The sequence below is a fragment of the Lathyrus oleraceus genome, chromosome 3 (assembly GCF_024323335.1).
Source record: "Lathyrus oleraceus cultivar Zhongwan6 chromosome 3, CAAS_Psat_ZW6_1.0, whole genome shotgun sequence".
Taxonomy (NCBI): domain Eukaryota; kingdom Viridiplantae; phylum Streptophyta; class Magnoliopsida; order Fabales; family Fabaceae; genus Lathyrus; species Lathyrus oleraceus.
The window spans coordinates 391,769,888-391,784,271 of record NC_066581.1 but is presented as its reverse complement, the minus strand read 5'-3'; the positions used below and the strand labels follow the sequence as shown (position 1 = coordinate 391,784,271).

The 14,384-nt window shown below is 33.5% G+C and overlaps 1 protein-coding gene across 3 annotated transcripts in view; it reads right to left on the bottom strand.

Annotated features, from left to right (window-relative positions):
* Positions 1 to 634: 634 nt before the first annotated feature.
* Positions 635 to 14,384, bottom strand: part of LOC127127905 (uncharacterized) — a 59,776-nt gene continuing 46,026 nt past the window's right edge. The window contains exons 1-3 of one of the 3 annotated variants that reach the window (XM_051057181.1): positions 3,532 to 3,840; positions 1,510 to 1,580; positions 635 to 1,019 (exon numbers count right to left, since the gene is read on the bottom strand). In XM_051057181.1, the coding sequence (XP_050913138.1) occupies positions 1,001 to 1,019; positions 1,510 to 1,580; positions 3,532 to 3,744 (303 nt within the window). In that variant the 5' untranslated portion in view covers positions 3,745 to 3,840 and the 3' untranslated portion in view covers positions 635 to 1,000. Of the gene's footprint in view, positions 1,023 to 1,509; positions 1,581 to 3,531; positions 3,841 to 14,384 lie in introns of those variants that run through there. The other 2 variants (XM_051057180.1, XM_051057183.1) reach the window with 2 other exon arrangements.

Sequence of the window (14,384 nt, the reverse complement as noted above, 5' to 3'; positions counted from 1 at the left end):
AGCTGTCCACTGTTGTGACCAAGTCATCAACCATTAGGACTCAACATTCAGCCACCAAGAGACAGATCATCTCGCAGACTGCCATAGTTTGTCGGGTTGTCCATCATAGGGGCCTGAGCGATCTAATGTCAAAATCCAAACTGATAAATATTGATACCTAGTCAACCATCCTTAAGAATTAGGTTGTAGTGATTTACATAAAGTCTAAATAAATAAATGGATTAAGTTCAATCTAATCTTATATATTTAGACAAACACTTTCACAAAATTTATGTCAATTAATATCCTCAAATAAATTAATCTATGGTTTCAAATTGTGGGTGGTATGCAATTTCTACAATACATATTGCAACCTTTGCAATGTGACTTTTATAGGAAGTCTTTGAAATACAAAATTGAAAAAACATTTAATAAACATTTAATGTTAAGTTTTTTCATTGTCCAAGGAAATTGAGTTTTAAGATTATAATATTTTGATTTTTGATAAAAATACTTGAAGAAACATAATTGAAATGGCCTAATGTAGTTCCTAAAACAGTCGGAGACAGGATTTTAAAATCACATTGCAACTACGGTTCGATGTGGTTGCGGAGGCAGTTGCAATATTGCGGGTGCGGACCGCAATTTAAAACCATGAATCCAAACATACTTTAGCTTTTGTTGTCGTGGATAGACTTACACCATTGGATAAAGTAAGTGTTCTATCATGTTTGTCAGGAGTACATACCTTAATCTATATCTCAAAGGGCACGCTATACAAAAACTGAAGCTCTAGAAAACTACACGTCATGATCAATAACTAAGAACAATGAAAATATATAATGGATAACAAAGTAATACAAGATGCACACAAAATGAGCTCTAATAATCATATTATTGTTGAACTGCGCATGAAACCTTCAACCTGACAAGGAACCAAACCACGGTATGTTATGACTGCTTCTCCACCAACGAACCACACCACCAAGTAATAGCACAAGATGTGACTGAGTATATTTGGTTAGGACTCATCCATATTCCTACTTAAACAAAATTAGCAAATTTATTAGATAGAACTTGTAACGATTATTTAAGAAAGAAAAAGAAATCATGAATTCCACTATACAATTCGCAAAAATAAGAATTAATCAGTAACAGGAGAACGTAGATGGAAGCTAAATAAGGGGAATGCATTTTGGAAAGGCTAAAATCAATTATTTGAAATATTGCTGTATTTTCAAATATGTTAAATCTATTTTTAAAATGCATTTTCAAAATCTCCCACAATATTTTCTCTAATATTTACTTTTATTAGTGAAAATGAAATTAGAAAGCATCATAGTAATTATTCACTTAATACAGTATCTGAAATACCGAACTTTTATTTGTCTCTAACATCCAATCTCTGATGGGAGGTAAACAATATTCTAAACTAAAGAAAGTGATCTTACATAACCCAATTGCAGATATATTTTCTTTACATGAAGTAAACAATTTGCTTACTTTATCCAAAAAAATAAATTTGCTTACTTAGTCGGTGTGCGTGGACGTAACCCAAGTTTAGCTCTTAAATTGGCACCGGCACCAATGAGATCATCCACCTATATGCAATAACATTCAGTACGTCAGAATATAATATCTGCGCATAATGGGATTTTATATCTAGATCAGATGTTTTATTATTTTGAAAATCACTTGAAAGGAAACAGATACCACAGTCACGTATAAAGAACACCACTAGTTCTCTTGACATCTACAAAAATAATTAATCATTTTCACATCTTAAACCATGGTCAAAGTAAGAATGGTGAACAGTGAAATGCCTTATGATCTGGCCTCCAAATTAGATTTTGGCATAACAATATGTAGTATTGTGTATCATCCATCACAAACAGCAGAATAATGAGTTATGAGTCGCAGTACTTTGGTGTTCAAAAAGGGTTGAAGTTATCTAGCCAACAATTAAAAACATTGTTATTAAACTCGGAGATGACAGGCTAGTCTGATTAGTTCAACCGAAAACCAAACCTGACGTCCAGTGTATCTAATGACTTATGCACAACCAATAATGACACCAGTAACTCAGCTCTAAAATCGGAAGACTCGACAACACAACTCACTAGAATTGATTGCTTCCAGTTGCACTTTGTACGTCTACGACACTATGCACATTCACTCAGACCAACGCGCAACATTTAAGGACAGGTGCAAATCACATAATGCACAACAGAGTAGGCGGGGATGGGAAATATCACTTACTTTGCTATAAACTTCAAAATTGAAATGTTTGCAAGTCACAACCCCAATATGACTTGCAAGTTACAACATCGCGTCAAGAAAAGCCAATGGTTGAACATTTGAAATACAAAACGCAATTGCAATTCTGTTGTCAGACAGGACTGAATTCGCATTCTTGGTGCTCCAAAAAAGTAAATCTTCCACTGCGCGCTACCACACCACAAAGGTGACCTCTTCACAGCTGAGATGGAAGAGCATAACGGAAATCAAAGGAGGAATTATGAGAGGAGAGGAATATGAGAGATTCTGTTATAGAAGAAGATACAGAGAGAGATAGAGAATAGGTAATGATTACAAGGGGATTACTGTAACAGATCGGGTGTGAAGGTAGTTCAGGGTCTCTCTCTGTCAGTCTCAACCACAGATAAACAAAAACCCATATCAGAATCCACTCTCACTTTCTATAATTACCTTATCACATAAGTTCATTCATTATATAATATATACCTCAGGGACCTCTACAAACAACAGACAGGGCCCTCGATATGATTGCAAACTCAGCTTATGAAAATCCTATTCCAAGCCTAGCTTTCAGATACCACTAGAAACCCAAAAACCACCAAAAACCCATTTCACAACTAACTTCTCAACTCACATTATCACACAAACCCATCCTTTTTCCTCACTACAAAACACCATAGGTATCAGTATCTTACGATACTTGTGGGTCATATCTCAATTCGATACAAAATTAAACTCAATTGATACAAATCCCTAGTGGATATATCTATTTTTGATACGAATCTTATATTAAATCCCAATCCAAACCTAGAATAGTCACTTCTTTTGTCAATTTTGTATCGTCTGCCTTATTTTTTGGCATTCGATTTATGACTATCAGCCTATAGTTTAACTATGTCACTTGTTGTTTGCATAAAACTATCATACTTTTATTAGTAATGTATTTTAAGAAGTTAAGATTCAAATTAGAATTCAATTGATGATTATGAAAATAGTCCTTTCTATTCACATATGAATATTGAGGTGATTATCATATAAAATCTCTGTAGCACCGACACTTCTGAAAAAAGACGAGGACGATTGGTTGTACTTCATAGTACAAAACACATTCTTCCTTTTTAATTTAGGACACAGTTCACATTACTCTAAATTCCCAATTTACCACTATCACTCAGTCCAAAAAAAACCTAAAAACACATTCCATTTCATTGCAAAACTTGCAATACAAAAAATCTACAAACCATAAAACAAAATTACGAGAATAACAAGCAAGAAATAAAAAGAGATTATTACCCCATGGATGCCATTAGAATGAAGAATGAAAATAGATGCGGAAGCAGCGCTACCTATGAAGAGAGAAGCAACAGTGAAAGCTTTCAAAGGCATGAGGCAGGAATCCCCTGGGTAGCCCTTAAGGTATGAACGCACACCCCATCCCATTTGACCAGCACTGGCTACCGCCCACAACCAGTGAATCCCACCGCCGCTGCCGGTTGCTTCCTCCATCCCCGATCAGGGCTTCTGTTTAGAGTCCTTTTGGAGTAAAGTTTTTAATTTATTGTTTGAAAAGTTGCGATATTGATTTTTGTTTTTAATTTTAACAGCATTTTTTCCTATGAAACTAGTAAGCTATTCATACGTTGTAATTTTTGTTCTTTTTTAATATAATATTGTTTATAAATGCTAAAGTTAAATTTAAAAAAATATTAATATGTATTATGTTAAATCCCATTTTTAATTTTAAAATATTAATATAAGAGGTTAAAGGTAGTGCACTATCCGTCTAAAGAAATATTACACTGACATCCCATCAAAATATTTTATATTATATTTTAAAAATAAAAGTCTGATGTGGCGGTATACACGAGTCTCATTGGTTGATATAAAAATATTCCTTTTTTTCTTAATATAATATAATATAATATTATAATTTTATTGAATAATGGTTTAAAATTAATTTACATTTGGCAGTACATTATTTTTAATTTTTAAATTTAAATAAAAGTTATATTATGACACATGTATTGTACTATTAATAAGAATTTAATTGATATGCAATATTTTATATTGTCAATTTAATTATAACCATTAAATATTTATATGTATTTGATTTTTTTAACCATTAAATATTGTGATTTATTGTTGATGTAAAACCATTATCTATTGATGTTAAAGGTAGTGCACTATTAATGTAAAAAGTATTACAATGACGTCTAATCAAAATATTTTATATTGTCAAATCATAATAGTATTTTAAAAAAAAATGTGATATGATGGGATAAACGAGTCTCATTGATTGACAGTAATGCATATTCTTTTTTCTCTTACATACTTACGTTTTCTTAGAACATCTCTAATGAAAGAAATAATTTTGATTACTTGAATTATTTTATATGAGATCAAATTATAACATTACATTTAAGCAACATCTAAATAATCTAAATCAATTTTATTTAAATGGTGATTTTAATAAATAATTTTGATTCAAATATTTGACTCGACGAATTATCAAGATTAATATCATTTAAGTATAAATAACTCATTTTTTAAGTTGCTTAAGCAAGAAATTGATACACAAAAAGTAAGCAACCTCCACATAAATATATACTTAAATAGTAGAAAAATTCAGTTTTAAAACTTATATGTTGATGTAGATATTAAATAACTTCCATCGGAGATACCTTTAGAGCATCTCCAATAAAAAAAAACTAATTTAAATTATTTAGAGTTACTTTTTGTGGTATCAACTAGACACATTGTACTTAAGCAATTTCTAAAGAATCTTTGTCAATTTTACTCAAATAATAATTCCTCTCTCCGTTCCTTTATAAATGTCACTTTATCGAAAAAAAATTGTTTCTTTTTAATTGTCACTTACAAAGTTCAAGGTAGTATTAATTACAATTTTGTCAAAATTACCCTTAGATAATGATTGCAGAGAGAGAAAAAGTAAAGTGAATGTAATAAATAATTAAGGGTATTATAGGTAAAAGAAGAATTATTGTTTGAAAAATAACACTAATGATTAGCTTTCTTGGTATGTGTAAAAAATCAAAAAGTGACACTTAAAAAGGAACGGAGGGAGTATAATAAGTAAATTATGTTTGACTCTACCGATTTATATTTGAATTCATCATTAACAATATTTTATTATTTTTAATGATAAACACATTTTTTAATTACTTCAGTAAGCAACTGACACACAAAAAATTAAGTGACGAGAGTTCCAAGTAAATATGCTCCAATAATAGAAAAGTTAAGTTTCAAAACAAATTCCTCCATGTAGATATTAAGCAACTTCCATTGAAAATGTCCTTCGTCATTAACCACGATATATTTGAATTTTGCTCTATTTGTTACCGCATTGATATGGCTGAAAGTTGAATTGATAAATAAGTTATGTGAATATATAATGTATATAATTTAAATAGTTGAGGTTTTAAAAATGTTGCACAAATTCATGAAGGATCATCACATCATGAATGTTCAACATCAATAACTTCCCATAACAATTATGTGAAGTTTGATGGCTGGCTTACACTATATTACTCTTTGGCACACTACCTTAGGCATTAATTTTCTAACAATTCAACTATATTAGTTTCGGTAAGTATAGAAAGTAATTTAAGAGGGGTGAATTAGATTATCCAGTAAATTAGACTTTTTCTTGAGGTTAAATGAAGGTTCTTATTTTTTCGGAGAGTATTGAAGAACTTATGAAATAAAGTTCAGAATGTAAATCCAAAATAATAAAGAACCCAACAATATATCATGGTTCGTCTTTTCAAACAAGAGTACTCTAGTTCCCTCACACCCCAAAAGAGATTTCACTATGTTAGAAACGATTACAATCTACCACTAAGCCTCGTTTAACTTTCTAATACAATCACAAAGGTACGTCACCTTCTAATTTTACAACACACAAAAGAAAGTACACCATTTTTTTATTGCATACAATGATCACTAACACTTTATGATCAAAACAAAATTTTGAATAAATATTTGAAGTAAGTTCCTGCAGATATAATACAATTAGATCAATAACACTTTAAATCAATATTTATATAGAGATTGATCTTCTCTTCTAATAAACAATTCAAATATAATATAATTAGATTGCTCAAAAACTTTTCTCAACTAATATGAAAGTATGCAGGAAAAATTTCAAGTGTGGAAAGTTTTGAATTGTTTGTGAAAATTTGAAATGGAAGGGATAATTTGATACATGGAAAATTCTGGTTTTTATAGTGCTTATGATACCTCTAGAAAGCAATGACAATGCTTAGAAAATACTCAAGATTTAATTCGCAATAATTCATAAAAGGTATGATGAATCAATGCAATGAAGAGGTATGCAAAATTTTGAGAATCAATATTCTAAATAAACTTGTTTTCACAATCTCCCCCTTTTTCATGATGAGAAATTGAGAGGTGTTTGTGTTTTTTATGAAAGAGCTCACCCTATGATGAATGTCTCTCCGCATCGATTGTTAAACTCTTGAATTCTTCTCTTTAAACTTTTGAGTACCTAATTTTTTTGGAAAAAGAGAGAATACAAACATACATCCTCCTCCCCCTTTTGACATAGTCAAAAAGGAAGTGTAAGATGGGTCAAGATAGAATAACACAAGAAAATAAACATTCAAACATAATCTTACACAAACAATGACATCCAATCAAACATGCATACATGATAAGGCAAACAAATATTCAAACTTATCTTAGGTTACATAACCATAGTACTTTAAAATAAAACAAGCAAAGTTTCAAAATATAATAGGAAATAAGAAAAACAAATAGGTTTATTCTTTATCCATATCTCCACCATTATTGACTCCCTTATATTGAGATTCCAATCGGTCAAGCCTAACCGACATTTGTCCAATCTGATTCAACATCTAACGATGAAGATCCACCATATAGTCCATGAGCATTTGGTTAGAGGGGGTAGATTCTTGATATGTTGCAGTAGTTTCTTCATTAAAGTAAAAGATCTTTTTTGAAGTTGCGTCATACCTAACACCCTTTTTTGGATTGACAATGGAAACATCAATTAGATGGTCCTCATTAATAAACAAACTAAGTTCACCATAAAGATCCATTATGCATTATTTGAAAATATTTGTGAGAAGTTTATCATAGGATAATCCACCATAACCTTCATCATGTATAACCACATGGTACATAATCACATGAGCCCAATTGGTCGATATCTCATGGTTTATTACTTATAACAGCATCAACTCATATTAGTAATATGAGAATAATTTGAATATTTGGAGCCAACACATAAGGCAGTAAGTAGTGTAGCATTCTATCATTAATTGATAGAAATCCAACATTACCAAAAAGACCTAGAAGGTTCTACACCACCACCAGCTTTCTTTCTTTTGCTAAGAACTTCTTCTCTAGATAGCATACTGATTTCATAGTAAAATTCAGCTTATTGTAGTTATCCCATGGAACAACAAAATTGTGTTGAATTTCAACTCCCACAAAAGGTGCTTTCGAACACTCTCTTAGTTGTTGGATTGTTAGAATAATAAAGGTACCCTTAACATCAGAACATAAAATGTTTCTTTTCTTTAACTCTAAGTTGGTATAAATAACCCTAACTTTTTCATGGACCGCTCTTTCAGGTTTTCATCCCAAGGGGATGCCCTTTTTGTATAAGTCGCCCTTTCGGATTTTCGACTTAGCAGGCTCTTTGTCAGACATAGTATTTTTTCGATTGTATCAAAGCTTACTGGGTTTGGGAACTGTTCTCCATCCATAGTTGTAAGAATCAAAGCTCCTCCAGAGAATGCTTTCTTTACAACGTATGAGCCTTCGTAATTTGAAGTCCATTTTTTGCATGAATCTTTGTGTATAGGCAAGATCTTCTTGAACACGAGATCACCTTATTTAAATTCTCGAGGACGGAACTTCTTGTCAAACATCCTCTTGATCTGTTTCTAATACAGTTGTCCATGGCAAAAATCAATTACATGTTTCTCGTCAATGAGATTTAATTGGTCAAATCTGTTTTGAATCCATTCAGCTTCCTCTAGCTCGGTTTCCATCAAGATTCACATTGAGGGGATCTCCATTTTGATAGGGAGTACTTCTTCCATCTCGTATACCAAGGAAAATGGAGTTTCCCCTGTTGAAGTGCAGACAAATGTATGGTATCCGTGTAGTGCAAAGGGTAGCATTTCGTGTCAATCACTACAAGAAATTATCTATTTTACGACACATATATTGCGACCCTTGTGAAAAAACTATCCTTATATCATATCTGCAATGGCTGCCACGACGGTTAAAGACAAATACCTCAAATATAAATAAATAGAGACTCGTTTCATCCCAAGACCCATGATCATAAACAAAATTGCCCTAACATAAAATTTGTGATGAGTTCTCTATTTTTCACCTGCCTTGAATATGATTCTAAGTGTTGCATACTCATTTAACGATGTCTACTAATTTTTATTGTATTACATTGACCTGATTTTTCATCTCCCTCTTCTAAATTTCACTTATTTTTCTTTCCTTCAAAATAAATTTGGGATTCTTCAAATAAAAAAACCCCAAACTTTCGATATTCATTTTTTTTTCAAAACATTCTTCTCTCACTCTGCTTACTCTCTCGCACTGATTCCAAAGGAGGTTATTTCACATTCCACCGTACTGAACTGCAACAGTTATATCTCCATTCACCGCAGATGGTCAATACACCTCCGACGGTTCTTCACTATCCCTTTCAACACTTAATCCATAGTCACTCTAATACACTTTTGCCGATGGTCAATTCATTTTTTCTTTATTACAATGTCCATCTTTAACAATATGATTCTTCATATTCTATTAAACAAAATATCCACCAGCCTCCGTGACCCTCTTTTCCATTGTGAGTCTTAGATTTTCTTACTTTTCTTTTCTATTCTTCAAAATATAAAAAACCCTAATATTTTTTTATCAAAAATCCTAACTTTTCTGATAATTGTTTTATACACATTTATTATTTTTCTATTTTTTCAATAATATTTCCGGATTCCTTTCTAGGTTTCAAGGTTCCTTTCACTACTATTCTTCACAGGTTCCTGTTTTGATTTCCTTTTCTGGGTTATTTCAGAGCAATAAGACCTTCTCTTCAAGAAATCAAAAGAACAAAAGAAGAAGGTGGACATGTGTGTTTCTATATAATTAAATCAAAATTTTGCTATCATATTTCTATATAGTTAAAAATAAATTTTTGACTAGAAAAATTGCTTTTGTGTATCCTCTATGCCCAAACCTTAGCTCAATAATGAGAACAAGGTCTTTTGTATATTTCCTAGGGCTTAAAGTTAAGCAATCATAATAAAAAATTCTGAAAATTGTAATTCACTTCTAAAGCTAAAGATCACTGAAAAGTTGTTTCTACTTGTATAGTCTTGTTTTTATCACTTTTCAATATATATTCATATGCACACACTCTTTCTGCTCCTTGTTTCAAGTGTTGATGTTTCATTAGGATCCAACCTTACAAATAATTTCTAAATTATATAAATTTTTACTTTGTTATAGTCTTAGGTTTAGGGGTGGCAATTTGACTCATCCCCAATGGGCATCCACAAATTTATCCATAACGGGTAGGGTAAAAACTCGCAAAAACGGGTACAGGCATGGGCTTGGGTAATTACCCATAAAAAAAAGCGGGTATGGGTGCGGGTATGGGCACCTTGGTACCCAGCCCGCCCTATACCCGTACACTATATATTATATGTAATTTTTTTTTATTTATATATTTTAGTTTATATTATTATATAAAAATGTATGTCTATCAATTATAAAACCTATATCAATGTTAAGTCATTACATATTTAATATAATTGTTTGTTCATTTCAACAATAAATTGTTTGAAATTTTTTAATATTTTTAAAAACTTAAAATTATATGATATTTTATAATTGATCTATTTATTTTTAATAGGAATGCGGGTCACGGGTGTCGCATCGGCGAAAAACAACCGGCGGGCTAAACAAAAACAACACAGAGCCGCCACCGTGCGTTATTTATCCCAAAAGAGGGAAAGGAAACGCTCAGAGTAAACCTGGAAAAAGCATGGTCTCGCGACCAAAGAGAAAGGGTACGGGAGTCGGTTACGCAAGGGGAAGGTATTAGCACCCCTCACGTCCGTCGTACTCGACGGGATCCACGCTCTAAAAGAAAGAAAAGGTTGCTAAACAAACATCACACACACACACCGAAGACAACACAGGTGGGGGAAAGGAGGAGAGGGCTCGCTAGGATATCGCATCCTATGCCTACGTATCTCGTCTGGAACGAGAATCAGAGCTGCCGTAGTTCGGCTCACGCACGCCAAACTAGACACACACAAACACGGGCAAACATGGAACTCGAACGCCAATCGTTGGACTTACATCGGCTTCCGAACCAAACGAACACAATCAGGATACGGACACCCAATCGCTGGGCTTACATCCATATCCTGACACACAAGAGGGTTAACAAGAAAACACACACAAAAAGGAAAAAAAGTGCCCGGAGAGACCTCGCACGGTCTCCTGCCTACGTACCTCATCTGGTATGAGGATCAGGGCGACGTAGTTCCCCTGAACGGGAAAGAAATTCTAACCAGATACAAAGGGAGACACACTACTAAGGAGCTGCACTCGAGCCTAGATGTTATCATGCATCATTGCCCTATGTTATGGTTTCTATCTACTTGCACAACAGCAAGCTAATCCTAACCAGGAAAAAGCAAATCATGCAAGCATAAACAAAACAAATCAAACATTCACAAGTAGCACACACTATATCCAGTCAAGTGAGGCTCAAACAAGGGTTAAGTTGCAAAAGCAACACAACTGTGTCAGGGTGGTGTTGGTAAATCCAGTTATTAATTCTTCTCTAGTTACTAAAGCAGCGCTGAGTTATCAACCGTGTTTCCAGCAATGCACAAATCAACAGAACCAAAAGAATCGTGCCCAGATGCCTGTACAATTTGACCTAATTCCAATGACTTATACAAAGTTGTTTCCTACTTTAATTCAGGGGAATTTTGTGCAAACAAGAACTCCAACGGCTATTTCGAAAGAGCTTATGTGGTGGTATAAACCTGGCCAATATTGTGCATTCCACCAAGGAGCATATGGCCATGGTATTGAAAATTGTTTCTGCTATGAGAGCTGAGATGAGAAGGTTAATGCAAAGTGGTATCTTGTCATTTGAACACTCAAGTCTCAATGGTCAAAGGATGTCCAGGAAAGTACCAAGTTTTTGACTTCAATCTAATCAAAAGATCCTTGATTGAAATGCACGCTACTTTATACGAATTGAGTTATTACGAGCACGACCATTCCTTTTGTCAAGTATGTTCTAGAGATCCCCGAGGATGTGTTATTGTGAAAAAAGACTTATAAGAGATGTTCGATCAAAATCTTATTTAGGTTACGAGGGACAGGAGTGAAGATGAACATGAGGTGAATGTCATAGTTCCTCGTTTTAATCTCCCATAACCTATTGTGATTACATATGATAGTCAGAATACTGTTTTTTCTCTATTGGTTATTCGTTTGGCGGGTCCTACGCCTTACGAGTCTGATAAAGTTGTGCCTTACAAGTATAATGCTACTACGGTAGAAGACGGCAAAGAAATCTCCATTCCTGCTTTTTCGTTTGTTGTGAACATCGCCAATGTAAGTAGTATGACCCGAAGTGGTCGGGTATTTGTTCTTGTAACTCCTAAGAGGATTGCATGTGTTGTGATAGAGAAATCAACTTCATATAAAACTCATGTTGTGTAAGTCGGCCAATCCAATATTGTGAATCAGATTATTGATCAAGATTAGGTGCTGAAATTGATCAAGAAGAGTGATTTTAATATGGTGGACCGGTTGTTGCATACTCCATCCAAGATATCTGTATTATCCCTACTGATGAGTTTAGAAGCACACCGAGAAGCTTTGCATAAAGTCCTAGAGCAAGCCTATGTGGACCATGACGTGAGGTCGATCAATTTGATGACATTGTGACCAATATTACCACATGTAACAATTTGAGCTTCAGTGATGAAGAGTTGCCCGAGCAAGGGACGAACCACAGTTTGGCTCTGCATATCTCTATGAACTATCAAGAAGATGCTATGTCCAATATGTTGGTGGATACTGGATCCTCTCTGAATGTTCTTCCTAAGTCCACGCTGTCTAAACTTGCTTACCAAGGTGCTCCAATGAGATTCATTGGAGTTGTTATGAAGGCATTCGATGGCTCGAGGAAGACTGTAATTAGGGAAGTTGATCTCCCAATAAAGATAGGTTTGTGCTTATTTAAGATTACTTTTCAAGTGATGGATATTCATCCCACCTACAATTGTCTCTTAGGACATCCATGGATTCATGAGGCTGGGGCAGTAACATCAACTCTACACAAAAAGTGGAAGTTTGTGAAGAATGGAAAATTAGTGATCGTGGGTGGCGAATAAGCCATGTTGGTAAGTCATATATTAATTTTTATATATTGTTACCGACGAAGCTGAGGTAATGCCATTTCAAGATCTTTCTGTTGATAATATTGTTGTTAAGAAGAAAGAGGAATCCATGTCATCCTTGAAAGATGATCAGTTTGTGATGGAGAATGGTCAATCTGTTAAGTGGGGATAAATTGTTGAGCTTACCAAGAACAAGAACAAAGTTGGTTTGGGTTTTTTCACCTAGTGCAACCCGAAGAGATTTAAAATGAATTCAGGAAGTGTTTCACAGTGTTGGCTTTATTCATTCCAAAGATAAGTTTGTCGCCGCAATTTTAGAAAACAATGAAGAGTAAGAAGTGCCAAACTTTGTAACACATGGATCAATGTGCCAAAACTGGATTTCTGTTGATGTTCCTTCTGTTATTCACTTGTCGAAGTAATATGTTTGTTTTTGTTATTTTTAAAATCCTTTCACTATGCCCAAAGTGAAACTGAATTTATGTGGGTTTTATTTCATATTTCATTATCATTAATAAAATTTTATTTCGTTTATCCATATTATGTTTTTGCTTTTTGCTTTTTCTGGAAAAATGGTAACATAAAAAAAATAATCACTTTTATATCTGCATCACAATGTGCGTTTATTTGTTCATATTCTAAAATAAAGCATAAAATCATTGTGCAAATTAATTGTTAAACCCATTGAAAACAATGACCATATGCCCTCTCCCAACTTTGAATTTCCTGTGTTCGAAATGGAAGAAGAGGATGATGAAGAGATTCCTGATGAGACTTCTCAGTTGCTTGATCATGAAGAAAAGACCATGCAGTCTCATAAAGAGCTGTTGGAAGTGATTAATTCGGGTTCCGAAGATAACAAGAAAGAAGTAAAGATTGGGGAACTTCTTAGTCCAGATGTTAAGAAGAGGATGGTAGAGCTTCTTAGAGAATATGTGGATGTGTTTGCTTGGTATTATCAAGATATGGGTTATTGAAAATTTCACATGGTGCATTAATAATTCCTAAAGGGTCCAAAATGTGTGGGGTGTATATTTTGGATGGTTTCACTGTTATTGGTCATGCATCAGTAGAAATTCAAACATTTTTTATAAATCTAAGTTGTGGCATTTGAGATAAGGGCATGTTAACGAAAGATGTTTATTTGAACTTGCTAAACAGGGTTTAATAGGGAGTGAGAAATTAAATAAACTAGAATTTTGTGATAATTATATCCTAGGCAAACAACACATGGTGAAGTTTGAGAGTAGTGTGTATAATTCTAGTAGACCTTTTGAGTATGTCCACTCATATCTATGGAGTATGACAATGGTGGCAATTCGTGAGAGTGGGTTCTATCTCCAATCTATTATTGACTATATTTCTAGAAGATATAGGTCTACATTATGAAAAGTAAAAGTGACACCTTTGAAAAATTTAATGAATGGTATGGTATACCCTTAAAGTGAATCAATTGGAAACTAAACTTAATGTTCTAATAAATAACAATGGCGCAAAGTTTATTTCATAGAAATTTAATGAGTTTTGCAAGAAACATAGTATCAAGAGGCATAGAACTATTGATGGAACACCTCAACAAAATGGCTTAGCTGAATGCATAAATATAACCATTTTGGAGAGACTGAGGTGCATGTTGTTAGCAACTTGGTTACCAAAGAGTTTCTAGGGTGA